The sequence below is a fragment of the Lipophrys pholis genome (assembly GCF_963383615.2).
Source record: "Lipophrys pholis genome assembly, chromosome: 2".
NCBI classification, from domain to species: Eukaryota; Metazoa; Chordata; class Actinopteri; order Blenniiformes; family Blenniidae; genus Lipophrys; species Lipophrys pholis.
Window position 1 is genome coordinate 30,387,075 of NC_137636.1, and position 18,034 is coordinate 30,405,108.

General features: G+C 42.0%; 1 protein-coding gene across 1 annotated transcript in view; it reads right to left on the reverse strand.

The window, feature by feature from the left end:
- Positions 1-6,001, reverse strand: part of fto (FTO alpha-ketoglutarate dependent dioxygenase) — a gene marked incomplete at its 5' end in the record, with an annotated part of 138,162 nt that extends 132,161 nt beyond the window's left edge. The window contains 2 exon segments of the mRNA XM_080458749.1: positions 5,923-5,988; positions 5,990-6,001. Of these exon segments, the coding sequence (XP_080314875.1) occupies positions 5,923-5,988; positions 5,990-6,001 (78 nt within the window).
- Between the last annotated feature and the right edge of the window lie 12,033 nt (positions 6,002-18,034).

Genomic DNA, 18,034 nt, shown 5'->3' on the forward strand with positions numbered 1-18,034 from the left:
GGAGGAAACAATCTGGGAGGTAAATGCTAAAACAGCAGGCACATATAGTAGCAGTTCACACTTTTTTAAGCAGGCACGCTATCATTGATTAGGGTGGAAAGCTGTACAAGTATGGCTGCCAATATTCTCCAGAGGAAACTAAATAAGCATGACTGGCTGTAGGTGAAAAATGATTTGTGCTGCCTTGGGTGAGTAGACGGCAATGAGAAGAATCTTGTTGAGATTATATTTCTGTGTGATAACAGCATGTGAGAAAGAGAAAACCAGGGTTTCCGCCAGTGGAGAACAAGCCCGGTGATTCACTGATCCAAACACTGAGGAGTCACAAAAAAAGAACAGTGTTTAGCGCCACAAAGAGAATTGAAAGCACTGCTTTCAAAAGGGAGAATGGAGGTTTTAGGGATATAGACAGAAGGAGAAACATTTCATGGAATCAGGCTGCCATGTTAGGAGTGGTGGCAGTTTGAGCTGCAGTGAATGGAGGGTATGAAAACGTATTTGGCAAGCGACATGGACATAACCCCAACCCCTATCAGTTCAATGTCTGGGCAGTAGAAACATTCCCTCGTGACAAGGTGAACAACAAGGTGGCACCACCTGGTGTAAACAAGTGTGGCATTTCCTGTCAGCACAAAACAAGAGCAAGACGAGTTGCGAAAACTTTTCTTTCATTGGAAACTTGTGAAAAGTCTTTCCAGGCTCACTTAACAAAGGGAGTTAAGACCGTTAAGAAATACAATGATCATTTTAAAGTATTGATTTTTCTGTCATATCTTATTTAAAGGAATGTAAACAACATCTTACTGATTTTTGAGCTTTGAAAACCAAAATGTGACGGAGTTTGTTCTTGAGAGACCAGTCAAAACTCTCTCGATTAGGGCTGCAGGGTGTGAGGTGAATATATAATATGTCAAAAAATATGCCATGTTGAGCTTCACGATAATTATATGATTTCTCAAAAGTATAAACAGATGATGTTACTCAAATACCAACGGTTATTTTGCTGTTTTTGGACACAGGTATGGCCTAATTGGGTGATTTTATTTTTCTTAATTTAAATCATTTATTTGCACAGGTTGTGTTTTTCTCACTTAAAATTTTATGTACAGTGCATGGAAACAGAATTCATTGCTGCTCAGTCAGTCTTATTTGTACATTGTGCATGCTGTTATCTCAATTGGCAATATCTTGTGCAGCCCTGCTTTAAGAGACAATTCCTTTGTAAAAAAAAAAATGAGACACACGACATTGCCGTGACCTTGACCTTTGGTTGTCCAAATCTAGAGAGTTCATTTTTCGGTGTCAGTCAACTTATGTCCCAACGTCCAAGGAAATCGCTCAGAATGCCATACAAATCTCTTCCTGGGTTACTGAGAATTGTGAGGTTGAAGTGACCTCTATCATAAGCGTACCAAATTTCTGTGGAATTTCTTTGTACAAACAAGTTAACTTAAGTATAAACAGTGAGTCAACCAAAACCCAAAACCACATCAGATTTCTGCTAGTTAGTATGCCCAGAGAAGGTGCAGCCTAAATCACAATGAATGACAGTAAAACAACACCATGCTGCAGCCCACAGCTTGCACACAATTAGGAAAGACGCATATGCCGTCATAAAGCTCAACAGCTTTTCTGGAGAGGAACCGAAACCGAAAAGAGACTCACACTTCGATCTCACCACCTCATGACAGTCCGAACAATAGTCAGTTCATTCGATTATTTTACCTATGTACATTTATATGATAATTAATTGTTTCGGCAATGCCAATTATGAAGCAAGACCTAGTTTCGATCTCTGTTAACACGTTAGAATTTAGTCGAAACTAAACCTCTACCATTAAGCTGTTAAATAAAATCATAATGGCACAAGCATTTCTGAGCTGAAAGCTGATTCTTCTAATCACTGCAACAGTTTGAGTGTGTCTGCTGAATTAATTTAAAGGCTTCGCAAACCCTACTGATGTGTAAACACCCCAGTCCAAATATATGAGCAAAGATCAAATAGGCAAGACATGGTAAAGACGTGTAGGAGAAAAGCTCAGCGGCAGACTAATCAGCCCCCTCCGACCCTCACGCACCCGATCAATGAAAGACCTGGGGCTTTGGGCCCGCACTATATTACAAACCAAAACTTCATATTCATTCATTGATTTTACTTTTCGGAATAGTATATCACTGAACTCCGATGGGAGCAAAGGATGGCGGCGGGGGCCGAGGTCAACTCTCGCATGGACGCCTGGACGGATGTTTGCACAATATTGATGGTGCGTGCAGAAAGAAATGACTAAATATCTGGATCAATAGCTCGTTTCCCTAGCTACGACAGGTTGTTCCAGATGGAAATATATAAATACGTCTTTATGGCGACTGGCGTGGCACTAACAAACAGTGCTAAATGCCCCCCTTAAGGTAAACTCTTTGATTAGCCGAGGCCAGAGGTGACAGAGGGGGTCTGCCGATGGTTCGATGCCCGGGTTCCAATGGCCCTGAGGATGCTGATACACACAGGGGCCCAGTAAAGTGACCAAGGATATGATGGGTCACGAGCCCTGGGCTAAGAACGGTCCAATTCATTTGGCTTTAATGACGATGGGTCATGGCGAGATCCTTCTTTGTCACGTTGAAATAATGCACACCTTGAATCATTTCAACAATCCGTTTTCTGTCATAATCACAGCTGGAGAAAATAACGTTGCGGGAGCTATTCTGAGGCGGAGCTCTTATAGGTCGAACACTTTGTAATCAAACCAGGCCAACACATGCTGCTGCCACCGTTGACGGCAGACGCTCTTATTTACAGCCCAGCACAATTACCGAGAACAACGCATAACCTCACAGCTTCCCCTGCTCTGCAGCGGCCAATGGGGCCATAAAGAGGGAGGAACCACATCATTGCCTGCTCCTTAATTAAATGAAAGCTGTTAGGTTCATTTGCCTTCTTTTTTTTTTTTTTTTTCTTTACACATTGAAGTAACCAGCCCACCAGTGAAGACCTCCCAGACGCCATCCCTGCTCGGCCCTAAATCATGAATGGGTGAACGGCCCAGTCGGTCCCCACTGGACGTGCAAGCAGCCGCCCAGCGGCAAGGCCAAACGCGGGCCGCTCAGCGGATCAACACCAAGCCAGCGATAAGTAATTCTGTAGAGGATTAGCAGAATGATAGCCTGATCAATACTGTGTGCTCAGGCCATTAGGAATGCAGCGAGGAAATGACCCCCTCTGGTAATAAAGCAGGGCATCTGGGTTCTCCTTCATTTGCCAGCTCCATTAGTGTAATGGTATCATTATCTGCCACAGCCGTATTTTTCTGAGCACTGGCTTTTCCACAGTTCAACCGGCGGGGGTCTGATGAAGCTGTGAGAGCCCCCATGCCGAGCGTTACCCTTTCTCCCATTCGACACTGAGCCGAGGTGTAAATCTAGCTCTGCTGGAGCTTATGTGATACCCTGCCCTAGGTATCCATACCCATGTTTTATGTCAGCGCCTAACACTATTTCTCCATCATTGGCTCATTAATAGAGCAAGCAGCATGTAGCTTGGGTTTAGCAAGAGAAAAAGATGGCCGGCAGAACACAAAGTTGCTGAATGTGCTGAATCCGACACCCCCCTCTTGCTAAAACACCGGGCTTGACATGACAGGACGTCGGCATTAGTCGCCATAAATCGTTTCCTTTACACTAATTCACCGGCTAACATTTTTGTGGGGGAGAATTGATTAACCATGTCTGGATGTGTGGCCACATAATCAGCTTTTACCTCGCTAGTTGTTAATTTAACAGAATCGCCAGGGGAAACACAAACCATTTTAATGAGTGTTTAGAAATTAAATACCCTAAACAGCTTGCACAAGGTGCCACAACCAGAACAAACCAATGAGGCTGATCTAAGCAATGGGCCTGGGCTTAGCACCGGGACCTCACAACATCTGGTGACCCTGTGTGATCATTACTTAGCCCACTGCACTCTCTCACACAAACACCCACACACACACACCCACACCCACACACACTCATTCACTTCCTGTTTGAGCACAGCATTTCATACTTGTCATCACTCTCCAAATGGCAAGCTCACATCAAACACAGCATTAAACACGTCGGGATAGGGAACAGGGTCAGTGCTGTTTTCACACTCACCAAGGCATGAGTGGAAATTCATCCTGTGATGACAGTTCTGGTTAAAAAAAAAACTTTTGAACTCATTAGTGTACAATGTAAGTTGAATCTTGTTCAGAGGAAGCCATTTTTGTGTACGAAACAAATGTCCACAGAGGTTATGTTTGATTCATGATGACCTCTGTCTTTTAAATCGGCCTCAGCGGCAAACAACATATGACTATGCCAATTCAGAGTTGATCATGTGACTATGAGTGGTTACTTTCTCTGGGCAAATGTCCTATTCTGTCCCAGTTAAAAAACAATATATAAACTGTCTATAAAGACTATGGCATCCCACCTGTCTTAGCTACCCGGTCTTGCTGGGGTGGGATTTCCCGGACAGAATGTGCATTCATTTGGCACTAATCTGAGGCGGCTTGCATTCCATAACTCGGAATGACAGTGCACCCATCACTGTGCGTCTCTCACTTTGTGCAGCAGTGGAAACACATTCCAGTTACTGGAAAAGACAACCCTCATATCCAAGGTATTAGTTAACACAATGACTGTGTCATTATTCAATTCGCTGCCATTATGAAATCTGGCCAAAAATGCATGCGGCTCCTTCATTGGCTGCAAAACAGTAATACAGTCATTTCTGAAATTACAATTCCTCTCGAGCTCATCCTTTTTATTTATCTAAAGCGAAAGGAAGCTAAGCCATTAGGTCTGTGCCGTGCTGCCTGAGCGCCTGAGGGCCAGCTGGAATGAGTTCTCTCTCTGAGCCGCTCATCTGGCCGCCATGGCTGCTTTCATAAACAGGAGGAACCACGTCCTACATAGTTTCTCTGCTGTCTAACATGATCCAAACACATGTGCCGCGGCAGACGGCGTCCAAGTCAGGAGATAAGAGCAGGAGCAGACAGAAAGTCAGACAGTGAGAGAGACGACTGAAGGTGAAACAGCCCGGGACGCCTCCAGGCACAGAAGACTCGAATCCTCCTTTTCCTTCTCCACAAACCGCAGAAGTTATGATTACACGGCAACTTAAAAAAGCCAGATTAAGCCCAGGTCAGCACGAAACCCGGCTCGATGGAGCATCACGCATGGACACAGACCCTGCACGTCACACAGTTAGATCCAACCAGCTTGAACCCCGCACACATTCATCAGGTCACTTGGGTGGGTTCTCCTGTACATCAGAGGGCCAGTCATGATCTGCTGTGTCTGCAGTGAAGCCTGAAGCAGCTGGAGGCTGCTGGGCTGGCAGCTTTCCAAATCCCACTTACACTATAACTTCACCCTTTGTTTTTTTTAAAAGTTGCACTCATCTGCTTTGTACTTGCTGCAACACATTGAGCAACTTCCTCATTGATTATCCATCCTGCCGATATTTCAGCGCAAATCAAACACCACCTCTGACTCTGTTTATTGTTTTGTTTACATTAGTTAATGATGCACCTCTATGAAGTAGTTGTGACTTAAACTGTTTCCTCCAGCTGTAATTCATATAGGATTTCCCACTTAGCATATGGGATGTTGACAATCCTGCCAATCTATCAGCAGTGCACATCTACGTGAGAAGAACAACATTATTTAGTTTTTAATAGGATTGTTTTTCTTGACTGTGGCAGACTGGGGGTGAAAGGGGAGGGAATGGAAAACACAATAAAGGAAATAAGCAAGGTGAGGTATGCGCTGACATCCGCGGCTCCGCAGCCTCCGAAATGCGGCCGGCAGCTCCGCATACGGCGCGACAGACATTCACCGAGCGACAGGGCGGAGAAACATGCCCGACCTAACGGAGAAAAACGCCATCAATACCTTTCTTCTCTTCTCCCCCTCACTGTCACCCGATCTTTTCATGTTCCTGGAGTTGTGTTTACACTCGCCTCGCGTTCATTCGGGGCGACTGTGGTCGTTGTAGTGCACGGGTAAACGACACCTCCGGCTATTTCCGTGTGAGAACGAGCGAACATGCTCAAATCTGTGTATTTCGTGTCTTTCACAGACAGCCTGTCGCGATTTTAGGCGGAAAATGTTATTCGCTGGGGAGGTAGCGGAGGGAAAGAGACAGCGCGATGCAGAGAGAACTACAAATCCCAAAGTGGCTGTGAGGCGGAGGCGGAAGTTGCTTAGGCACGCTCCAGATGTTGCGCTGCGCAGGTGCTGCGCAGGTATGAAGCAACAAACGGCAAAGGGGGCAGAACAGCATGTTTGTAAATCAGCGATTTAAGAGTGTCCTTAAAATGGCTGTGGCGTTTTAAAAAAAAAAAGAAAAGAAAAAAGAAGTGCAAATGTAATATGTGAAAGCAAAATGAAATATATTAAACTACTTGTCTTTTACTGCTATTAAACTTTGAATAAAAAAAAATCTGCATAAATGTTCATGATCAATGCTTGTGTTCATCTGCCCTATTCCATGTGTTCCCTGTTGGTATAAATCAAAACCAGTACCACTTTCATCTCAGCCTATGTGTAAAAATAGCAATCACGCTTTGAACGTGCTCCAGTTCAACCTTCTTTCAACCCTCGCATGCATCTCGGCTCCAGGTGCCTGCCTCTCTGACGGTGTGGGCTTCAGCCATGCACGTCAAGGCCTTTTCAACTCACCACCGCCGACCATGAAAGTGCACCGTAAACGCACATGCACCTCGACGCGGCCGCCTTCGGTGTATCACCCCACAGTTGCCCTCTCTGAGAGTCGAACCAGATTGCTCGTAACATCTGAACAGTGCTGAAATATGTTCTCTCCATTGTTCCCTATCAAAGCACACGTGAAATACATGAGAGGGTTTCACGGATGGTGTGGTGGTGGCAGTGGGAGGGCGGTCCACGGGTCTGAACCACCTGCTCCGTATTACCATTAGAGACTTTGATCAGTGTCTTCATTAGTTCCTTTTGTAATCGCTCTTCTTTTATGACGGCGCTGACCCAAGCGAGCTGGGTGCAGTGATTTAACGCACATGTTTCTTTCACCTGTCTTGTAAAATGCTCAAAAAGCTCTCCCACTTTAAAAGATGTCAGTGTCTCCAGCATCCCTTACTAATAAACGGTGGAGGTTCTTTTGATTCCTATTTATAACCTACATTTCCTTTTCCCCATGTCCTGGTCCTCCATGTTTGAAAAATATCCTCCAGATCGCTTTGTGAAAACTAGATCCATGTGCACGCATGTACAGCATTTTTCACGTGAACATATGAGTATGGTGACGTTTAGAGCTACTCCCCCGAAAGGAAAGTCTTATGGCGTTGTAAATAATTTCTCTTTTTTTAATCTTACAGTGTCAGAATTTGCCTACATCCGACCTCCATCACCCCGATCCATCATCACACTATGTTCCTTTTTTTGTGTCAAAGCATCATTCATATATTCCCTCTGTCAGTCATGTCCATGGTTAACATTTTAAAGAGGTTCCTCGCCTGACGTCTCTGGCTCAGTATGTCAGATCTGAAGCCGTTGACTCAACATAATGTATAGGGTCTTTAATGGCACACAGGCACCTCACCTTGTCAAACAACTCCTGCAGGAGTTTGTATTTTTTATTATTTTATTTATTCCATTTCCACCGCTGGTGCCCCATTATTGGATTGGTATCAAAGTTCTCACAACCCTCATGGGTGGAGAATTATATAGGCCTTGTTAAATTATTCACAATATATATACATACGTACGTATTGTTCAAATCATCTTGTCACGGCCTCGATAATGGGGGTTTGTTGTGCTGTTTCAGAGGCGGGGAAAGGTGGCGTTGCTTTGATCATGCAGGTAAGCTTAGCTTAGCATAAAAACTGATGAAAGGTTGAGATAAGTTCCCTGGGCTCGTCTAAAAATAACCAAATCTGTCTATTGACGCTCATTCAATAGTGTGAAACCACCAAGCTGCAATGTTTATGAGAGACTTCAAGATTGATGCATGAGATTTGAATGCATAAATATCAATTTGTCATATAAGCTGTCAAGTACCACTGATCTGGTGGTCTGAATGTCAGCACTCTCGGCTTATAGCGACACGGTTGTGGGTTCAAGTCTGAGTCAGGCCTTTTTGAGTGGAGTTTGCATGTTTTCCATGCAATGTGCGTGGGCTTCTTCGGTGTCTTCTAGTTTGCCCGACAGTCCGAAGCTATGGGTCTGAGGATTACTGGTGACTATACCAGCCCAAGGAGTAAATGTGTGTGTGGTTGGTTGTCTCTGTGTGTGCTATCAAAGATGGATAGACTCATAAGGTTTTTAGACAAACAAAACAATTAGTAAAATGTGCTGGTAAATAGATCTTATAATATCAGAAATAAGTAATCAAGCTTAGCTTCTTATGGTGTCTACACACTTTGAAGATGATATGAAAGGATGGAGAATATGTCAGTCCCTGAACAGTCAAATCAAAACACCTGGATCATTCATCTGATGACTTTTGACATAAATCTGGTAGTTTCTGTATAAAACGGTAATTTTGATTGATTTATCTGAGTAAACCAAGAAAAAGGATCAAGAACTGGCAGCTGCTTTAAGTTGAGTAGTCTTTTGTCATTGCATGATTGCGCACATTGCCAAAATATCTTTGGGTTTTTCTTTCATACAGTTTGAAACACATAAATGTTTGGACCAATCCAATCCACATTATATGTGTTGGACGCATGTTAAAGTGGTATTCATTTCCTCTTCCACCTAACGTGAAAACTAATAGACCAATTTCCCAGAAAGTCATTTTTAGTTATTTTCTCAATTTGTCAAAATGTCTATATGTTCACATCTTGTAACTCCGTGTAGAACATTATAGATCCTTTCCATTTTTTGTGTGTGATGTCAAAACTCTTATTGGGGCCCAGTGCACTTCTTTCATGTCCGATCCATTATTGCAGTGCGTGACTTTACAGACTGAGTGAAGCGATCGTTCACATGTTCTCACTGTCAATCATCCTGCTGGGAAACTTCTCTGGGTCTCTTTTCTTTTGATGCTCGGATTTGAGGCTCTGCGAACAATCATATCGTACAGCCTCTTTACATGGAAACAAGCCAATTACCTTCCTGAACAATGCCTGTCATTTGTCCGACAGTGAATCAGGCTCTAAAGCGGGCACCCCGCCCCAGTGATGACCTGTGGGGTTCGCCGAGAGGCGAGGTCGCTCCTGTACGCACTGTGATGTGGTATCATATGGGATGAAACGGGAGGGTAAAAAAAAAAAAAAAAAAAGACTTTGAACTTCTTCTATCATTATATAGCCCTCTCTACTGATCTGGCCAATGTGTTTGTGCTCACGACGGGGGAATGTTTTCTGTTATTGCACATTGCATCAGCTCCGGATGACCCTTTGACAAGGCTCCCTTTTTGTAATATAATGAGCGTCTCAAACAGCCACGGAAGAATGAGAGAAGAAGATGAAGAAAACACAGTGCCAGAATGTAGTAAAGCTCAGTAAAGGAAGACAGAGACTATTGTGTTGTCTCTGTATTAAAACCAGAGCCCACAGCTCTGCAATCATCCTGCTTCAAACTAATGTACGGCCTGAATCAGAAATACAATAGGCAGGCTTCTTTTTTTCTTTTGTAAATAATGATATCTTTCTGATGCAGAAGCTTCTATTGGACCACCAAGATTTTTAATACTGGGCTATCAAGTTGTGACTTGTGTATGAAAGAGAGGAAGTAAGTGGGGAAAACAATACAGTGAAGCATTGTCCCGCACCACACAGGACCTCTGCTGAAGGTACTGTTAAGAATTGTAAACAGCATTTTTCACTCACCACGGCTACATCCAGGGACGATCCCCGTCATTGTTCAACCTCCATAAAGACAGGCTCCTTTTTTTGTATTCATATCAAATGAGCATATGGAGCAAGTATGTGCCTCCTCTGCTCACGACCCTTCCATGCTTCGCCGTAGGAAACTGTTATTTGTCCGTGCTATAAAGCAGATTGCTGCCCACTGGTTTCAATTAACATCAAAGAGCGCTTCACAGGCAGTGATAGTTATATCAAAACCTGAAATGTATTATTTAAGTTACATGCTGGAGTCCTCAAAACGATGATGCCCTTGTTCAGAGGAAGGTTTTCTTTTCTTGCTGACTCTTTCCAGTTCACGCTCTTTGAAGCGCCCCCAGACAACTCATGTGCAGACTCTTCAGTGCCACCGGGGTACCTGGTGCGCTCACACCCGGTGGCCCGCCACATTCAGGGAATAGAAAAGAGCTTTGCAATTGTGATGAAGATTACCTTTTTTTTTTTTTTCTTTTTTTTGTTTGTTTTCAAAAGTGTCTGATATGGAACTGTTCCATTTCTATTGGGCTTCTGGTCATTTATGTAATAATCATTTAAAGTCAATGTTATGACATGTATCAGGCAATTTGTTCACTTCTGCTGAAATATTTGCAAACTATTTCATTTTCTATCTTTAAAAAAGTATCACTCTTAAACAGATTAAATAACCAGCAGGCCAGACAGACACAACTCATCAAATAGTTAATACTTCATATATCTAGATCAAATGCCAAATAGGACATGTTGGTTGCTTTGTTACTTTGTAATTAATTTCACAGTGAAATATTTTGTTGATAATGACTGTTGGTATCTTTGGGCAATAAAAATGTCTTATAAGAGCTGGACTTTCTGTGGATGTTGTGTGGGCAGACCCTTGTGTAAGGCCTGCACCAGTCAGACCTGTTAATAGAGGTTACATTAAAAAATTTAGGCCGTGTTAATACGGCAATGCTTTAAGTGAAAACACATTGTTTTTGCCTTTTTAATTCCAAAAAGTTCTGCCTTTATACGACAAACTTTTGAAAATGATGTCTGTTTACACGGAAATGGCAGAAACATTGACAACAATGTAGTTTTCATGCCAAGGCCACGAGTGGGTGCTGTTGGTTGCTTTTTGTAATGAAACTATCATGAAGACAATCTGAGGCCTTGTTTAGATTACAATGTTTTCAAGTGAAAACTGAAAGCTTTCTTTGCATTTCGGGATGCATTATCTTCATTTAGACATATATATAATATGTGGTTAATTTCTCTCTTTTTAGTGCAGTCATTCAAATATATATGCACAGATTACTTCACTTCTTTAAGCGTTCCCAGTTTATTTTGCATTTGCTACTCAACGTTTCACCTGAACTGAGAAACACTTAAACATGGGCTCCTATGACAAGCTGTCTTCAATCACAAAAGAAAATATATTCATAGTTTCTTTAAGCAACTATGAATGCAGTTCAGGAAATGGAGCTTCACTTTTTGGCCAACTTAAATTGTTAAAATCCTTGCAACTCAGAGGCCAGGGCTTAAAGCACCCAGAGGGGCCTTAAAACGGGTTCTAAAAGTACATGCACCATTCAATACACGTTGATTAAGCCTCAATAAATGATGGTCTCGCACCACAGGAAAGGATCCTTTGGTTAGCGAACAGAAAGAGCGTGCGGCCTCAGCCTAAGATGTGGTACACCTCTTTGACTGGGATCATTTCCAGACACCGAAATGAGGAAGTGCTTTGCCATTGCCGTGATCTGAATACCATGATCACCGGGCACTTTTATAAGAAAGCCATTAAAAAGTGAGGTTTTGACATACAAAAGGGCCCCTGTTTAAATCTCACGCACATTGTCAGGCTGAAAGACGTTATAAAACTCTATACGGAAGCATACATCCTCCGTGTGTGTCCCGGCCTCGCGCACCATCAGAGGGGAATATCTTTTGTGGAGGGAGACGCGAGCTGCTCTCTCAGGGAGAAGCCTGTCTCTTATAGCTCAGCAGATTAATCGCACATTTGTTCGGAGTGATACGATCACCCACGCTAGACTTAACTTTCAACAAAACATCTGCCTGAAATATGCTGATTTGTCAAAATACTCCATGATCTAAGAAAATAAGTCTCCCTGAATGGGCCCAGCTGAGGTGGACACAATGGCCCAGTGTGACCCCCTCGCTCCACCTGCTCTTGACAGTGTTTATAAAGTGCCAACTCCTCTCATTAGCACTCCTATTACCTCAGAGTTATAGCAGTCCTGCAGATCAAACGCAGCCCGGGGGAACAAAGGCAGAAACGGTATTAATATGATATGTAAGAGTTCAGCAAATATTGAGAGCGATCTCTTTGATGGAGACTGTTTCAGATTAGAGACTTTTTATTAGGGCTTTTCTGGTCTTTAATGTGCATGTTTTCCCCTTGAGTCAGTGTTACCAGGTTTAGGTCTCGCTGTGTGACCGCTCGACCAATCCTGGCCGAGGATGCACATACGTTGCACATACGACGGCAGTTGTCAGTACACACTCAGGACATATATTGGTAGCGCTCCGGGAAAAACTGCGGCTGGGCGGCTTTTTATGTGCAAATCAAAATTCCCCTCCTGCTTCATAAAGATCTATTGTATTGTACTCTCATTTTTACAGGCTACACACACACACTCTTTGAATTAATCTTTACATTTGTTGCTAATAAATGTGGGACTGATGAATGTGAGACTGATTCGAGCCTGGCAGCTGATCAAGTATTCCTCTGACAGCCCAAAGTGCCCCCCAAAACCCACCCGTCCGACCACGGACATGAACGCTGAAATGTGTTTATTTATCCATGTACATTTCTCCTCACATCCCAAATTAGTTGACGTTATGGAGCGTGCTGATGGTGACAGGTACATTTAACACCGGTTGAAAAGTTGAAATCACACCCAACCTCGTGTACACAGAGCTTCGAAACAGTCAGTTCGAGGCAGCCTCCGCGTCTAATTACTGTACGTCTGACTAAATGACAGGGTGGTTTATAGTTGAACATCGGCACTTTGCACTCCGCTCTTCAGCCCCACCCTCAGAAAGTACAGACGGCCTTTGAGAAAAAGAGTGAGTTAGAGCTTTGGCAATTTGTTTCCTCATCGTCTTCTCCTTTGAGGAGAGACGAAGGTGAGCCAAAGAGGTGTACTCTTCCAACGATGAAAAAGTCTTGGTTTCACTCCTCAAGACTAAAGACCCTTTCTTTCCATGAACTCCACCGTCCCGATCGGCAGGTCTGTGAGAGCCGGGGGAAACTCAAGATTAGATGTAATGTAGCTATAATTCTCTGAGCACGATAGAAAATCTTTTGGATGCGGAGCCACATGTGTTTGCATGTCTGTTTGGTTTGGCCAGAAACTGACAGCAGCTTCTGGTTATCCAGAACCCATTAGACGCTTTGATCCCAAATGGGTCTCGTTTTCCATTTGCTGAAAGTAGTGTTTTGTATTTGTGCTGCGGTGTACAGATTGGATGTGTGTGATTTGTCTGTACGTGTGGCGTTACCATGTCTTTTGTGATCTTTTTAAGATGCACAGGAATGAATTAATGAATGTAGGCCGCATGAGGGACTAATGATTCCACCGCTGGTCGGGTAAATGTCACCACTTCCTGCATCCGTTTAGAAAAGAAAAAATACGATTCTTGTCATGCAAACACATGGCATTTCACTCGTGAGTCTGTCTATTGTATTCAACACTCCCCTCCCACACGACACAGCTGAAACACTTTAGGCTGATCTGAAATGAATTCAAATGAAATCGATCAAATCACATCACATGAAACCAAAAGGATTGGCCCAGCCTTAACTGAATGAGGCTGCAATGAATCAGGTTGAAATATACTGAAATACATGTAATAAAAAACAATGTAACGTTTTACTAGACTTCCCAAAACGATGTCAAGATACTAGTTGTGTAAATGTTGGTTATTTAGGCTCGGTAGCTACCTGAGATATAACAATCCAGAGTGTGTCGATCCAAGAACAATAACCATTAGAACAGTATTAAAAGGTCTTATAGAACAATTCGAAATGTGGTACCGAAAATGTCCCAGCAGTTTAAAAAAAAAAAAAAAAAAGGCACAGCATTCCATTTGGAAATCCATTTGGCTGCTCCTCTGCAGCACTATTGATGGTCAGCCACGATCCAGTGTGTGACAGTCAGAGCAAAGAATAGTAGTGTAATGAATGATTCAATGAATGAAGAAATACAAATTCAAATGTAAAGAAGGAATTTGAATAAAGACAATGTAATGTCATCTGTATGAAGCAGTAATAGATGGTATATATAAAAATTGTGCAGCAAGTTGGAGGTATCATAAGTGAACATGACTTTGAAATTAACCAGCAATCATGTTATATTGTCATATAGAGTCTTTCATATTTATATATATATATATATATATATATATATATATATATATATATATATATATATATATATATATATATATATATATATATATATTTATTTATTTTTTATTTTTTTTTTATTATTATTATTATTTTATTTCTTTTTTTTTTTTTTTTTTTTTGAATAGATTAAATGATTTATATAAATTATATACAAAGGGTTTGTATTTATATGTAAATATCTACTGGCCGGTGGAACCTCGCACACAGTGCGAAAAAGTTAAATGTGTGTATAGGTATGTAAGTATATGTATAGATATATGCATGTGTGCGCACACACTGTATATGTCGGTGTACATATAGATGAATTCAAAATTGTATAAATATATTTTTCTTTCTTTTGCTTGTATCCATATTGTGTATATGTTTTTCACATGTCTGAAATTAATAAAAAATACTAATCATCATCATATTCAGATAATAAACTTGCACAGCCTATACGTTAGCATTGCGGAAAACTCGCCAACACTACAGGCATGAATGAAAAGCAGATTTTTTTAGTTTCTTTTTTTATTGTTGCTATAAATGCGTATTAAACTAAACTAGTATTGTTAAAAAATATTATTGTTAGCCAGTATTAGTACAACATCACTGTTAGTACTATCCCACTCATGTAACTGAGTAGTTAACAACTATTAATAAATTCGGGAAAAATGTGATCTTAATTTAATAAGGAAGTTATGTTGTAGAAAAGTACATAAATGTAACATTTATGGAGAAAGTTTTGTTGTATCATTTCAATATAAAAGCCTCCTCAGCTAAACACAGGCCTGGCCTCCAGATTTGATCTTGATATGTTTAAGTGATCAAACGGCCCATTTGTTTTTCACTTTAAAAGCAGTTGAGCTGTACCTTCGAGGACGGCTGTCGCTCAGTTAGCAGCGTGGTCGTCTCTCAAACAGCTGCGGGTTTGATTCCCCATGTCCACATGTCAAAGTGTCCTTGAGCAAGTCACTGAACCCCAAATCGCTCCCAACTGAGCATCGTGCATGGCAGCCGCCACCATTGGTGTTTTAATGTGTGTGTGTGTGTGAGTGTGATTAACAGTGTAAAGCGCTCTGGGACAGCTAGACAGGTTAAACTATATAAGTGAAATTTATTTACCATCTTTAAACTCTACAAGGAAACATAAGAGGGGCGTCACAGAAAGTGTAGCTACTTTTCTTTAATAGCGTAGGTCACATCCCCGCGAGGCTTCAGTGTCCGGGGTGAACAGGTCTGTGGAAAAAAAGAAAAGTGTCCGTTAGCTCTCTTCTTTCTTTTTTTTTAAACACGTTGATCATATATGTCACTGAGCTAAATCCCCATTTCAACACTGGCGGCTCTGGACCGCATCCCGAGCTCTTTGCTTGTTTGTCTTTGATATGTGAAAGCCTAACAGTGGGACTGCTCCCTGCTCAGCTGCTACACAGATGTGTGTGCGTGTGTGTGTGTGTGTGTGTGTGTGTGTGTGTGTGTGTGTGTGTGTGTGTGTGTGTGTGTGTGTGTGTGTGTAGTGGCAGTCCGCTGTCTGAACCGAGCACAGATTAGTGACTCCTTTTTTTTTATTCCTAATAAATAAACCCCAGTGCATGCTGGGTTATGTGTGAGGGGAAAAAAACATGCCGCCAGCCAATCAGAAGCAGGTGGTGCTGGGCTCGGTGGCTGCAAACCCCACAGCTCTTATCATAAAACAACTGCACTTTTAACTTTAATTGTAGTTGTGGATAGATTTCTAGGGGTTTGGGTTAGAAGTGTTTTATTACTTCGGAGTGGAATCAAAGCAGCAGAAATATAATTATGTTAAAAGCAGGCAACAATTTTGTTGCAATGGACGGTGGCCAAGTTTTAGGCTCAACTGTGGTACTGGGTATGGCCACACACACAAAAATACAGCACACTGTATTCACTAGGGACTTTCTGTAAGGATGAAGAGTTCAAGACTAAGTCTAATTCTTTAGAGTTGACAGGAAAATGTATTTTTATTCCTCAATTAACTACAGTAACTTGTGTTACGTTAAGGCTTTTTAGATAAACTCCAATGATACAAAGATTTAAGAGCATTGAAGCAATTTGTATAATAAAAGTCCCCAATGTTGATTTAACTGAGTCACAGATTCCCAACAAAATTCTTTAAATACTGTTGTACTGTATTTAAGTTTTTTTTAGGTAAATTTAATTAAGATTTAATAGCATATCCTATACACATAATGCAGTTCAAGGTGCTTCATGTGGTGGCAAAATTATAATAAAACATATTTCAATATATTTCAAAATAAGCATTAAATGTTTGAAGAAAGAAAGTCTGATGCCGATTTTATTTAAATAGTGTAATCGGACAGCAGTACTCCAAATGAAAATAACACCATGTGTAGATCGCATTTCTATTTGTTTTTCGGTGTAATGTCAAACTATTGTTTAGTACTTTAAGTGAGTTATAAGGCTTATCTTTCAAAGTAAACCCACATTTCATTTTTGTCCCATTTCTCACGACAAAGTTTGAAAATAGTGAAGTCACTCTGAACAAACGAGGTAACAGTGTGATTTCTGGTCGCAGCCACTTTCCCAACTACTTTAAGCGTGTGTGTTTTTCACATTTCAGTGTGTTTTTCCTGCACACGAGCCGCCACTCGCCAGCCGGTGCAGAAAATAACAGAAGCGCGACAGAGGTGACACTCCTGTCCCAAAACTCCTCCGACTGTATTTTTGACTTCAGCGACTTTAAAGACGCTCGGCTGTTAATCCAGGAGCTGTCTGTATGGTTGAACTGTTAAAATAGGCCGTAGGTAGAGAGATCTCTGTGTGATGTTCCCCCCGGCTGCGGTTCGGGGGCTGATGGCCTCCAGTGGGCTTTTCTCTGAACGTAGTGGGGGAGATTATGATGAAAGGAGCAGAGAATGAGATGACACACCCTGTCTCCATAATTCGCTGCTTCATCATGAACAGAGGCATTAAATATCGCCCCCCCCCACTCTCCGGAGAATCGTACATGTCACACCGCACAGTGTTTCTGTATGAGTCAGTCACCTCAGGTGATTCGCACGCACATCAGCAGCGGCGATTACTTCATTCACAGCATCTGTGATCACAGAGGAAAACGTCCAATCAGTGGTACTTTAAAATATGACTTTCATTTTTTAAGATTTTGGAGGGGTTTATTTTTTTGGGGGGGGGGGGGGTTTGTCCAAACAGAAGCTCCATCACAGCATTTAAAAACAAGTATTTCTAATGTCGAGATGTTTGTTATGTTTCATGTCCTATCCTACTCAGTCCCTCCATTATCTACATGTATAAGACAAAGAAACTAAAAGACGGACCCCATCTTGACCGATATCTCACCCGAGTTTCACACTGTAAATCGACACAGTATTAAAAAAAAAGAAAAGAAAAAAAAGAAGGGAATCCAAAATGCTGAACCACAAAAACAACCATCACGCTGTCATTCCGGGGCCTTTCCCATAACCCCTCAGCACTTGGTAAATTAGTCAGCAATTGCAGATGAAGCATGTGATTGGGAGTGAAAACATGGTGGGGATCGCAGACTGTGGTTTGGAATGGCAAATTCCTCCGAGAGACACAAGTCTGTCACACAGAGAAACTCTTGATTTAAGGGCGTCGATTCAGTAAATTGCGCGTTCTGTGAGACGGCACATGAGTTTTTAATTGCAAACATTAAATTACAGACTGAGAAATTGCGGCGTGCACTGTGCGGAGTGTGTTTCAGACAGACTTGCAGCTGGAGCCTCGGCCCCGATGAGCGTCGGTGTCGTCAAGGCAGTTATTTGTTGCCATA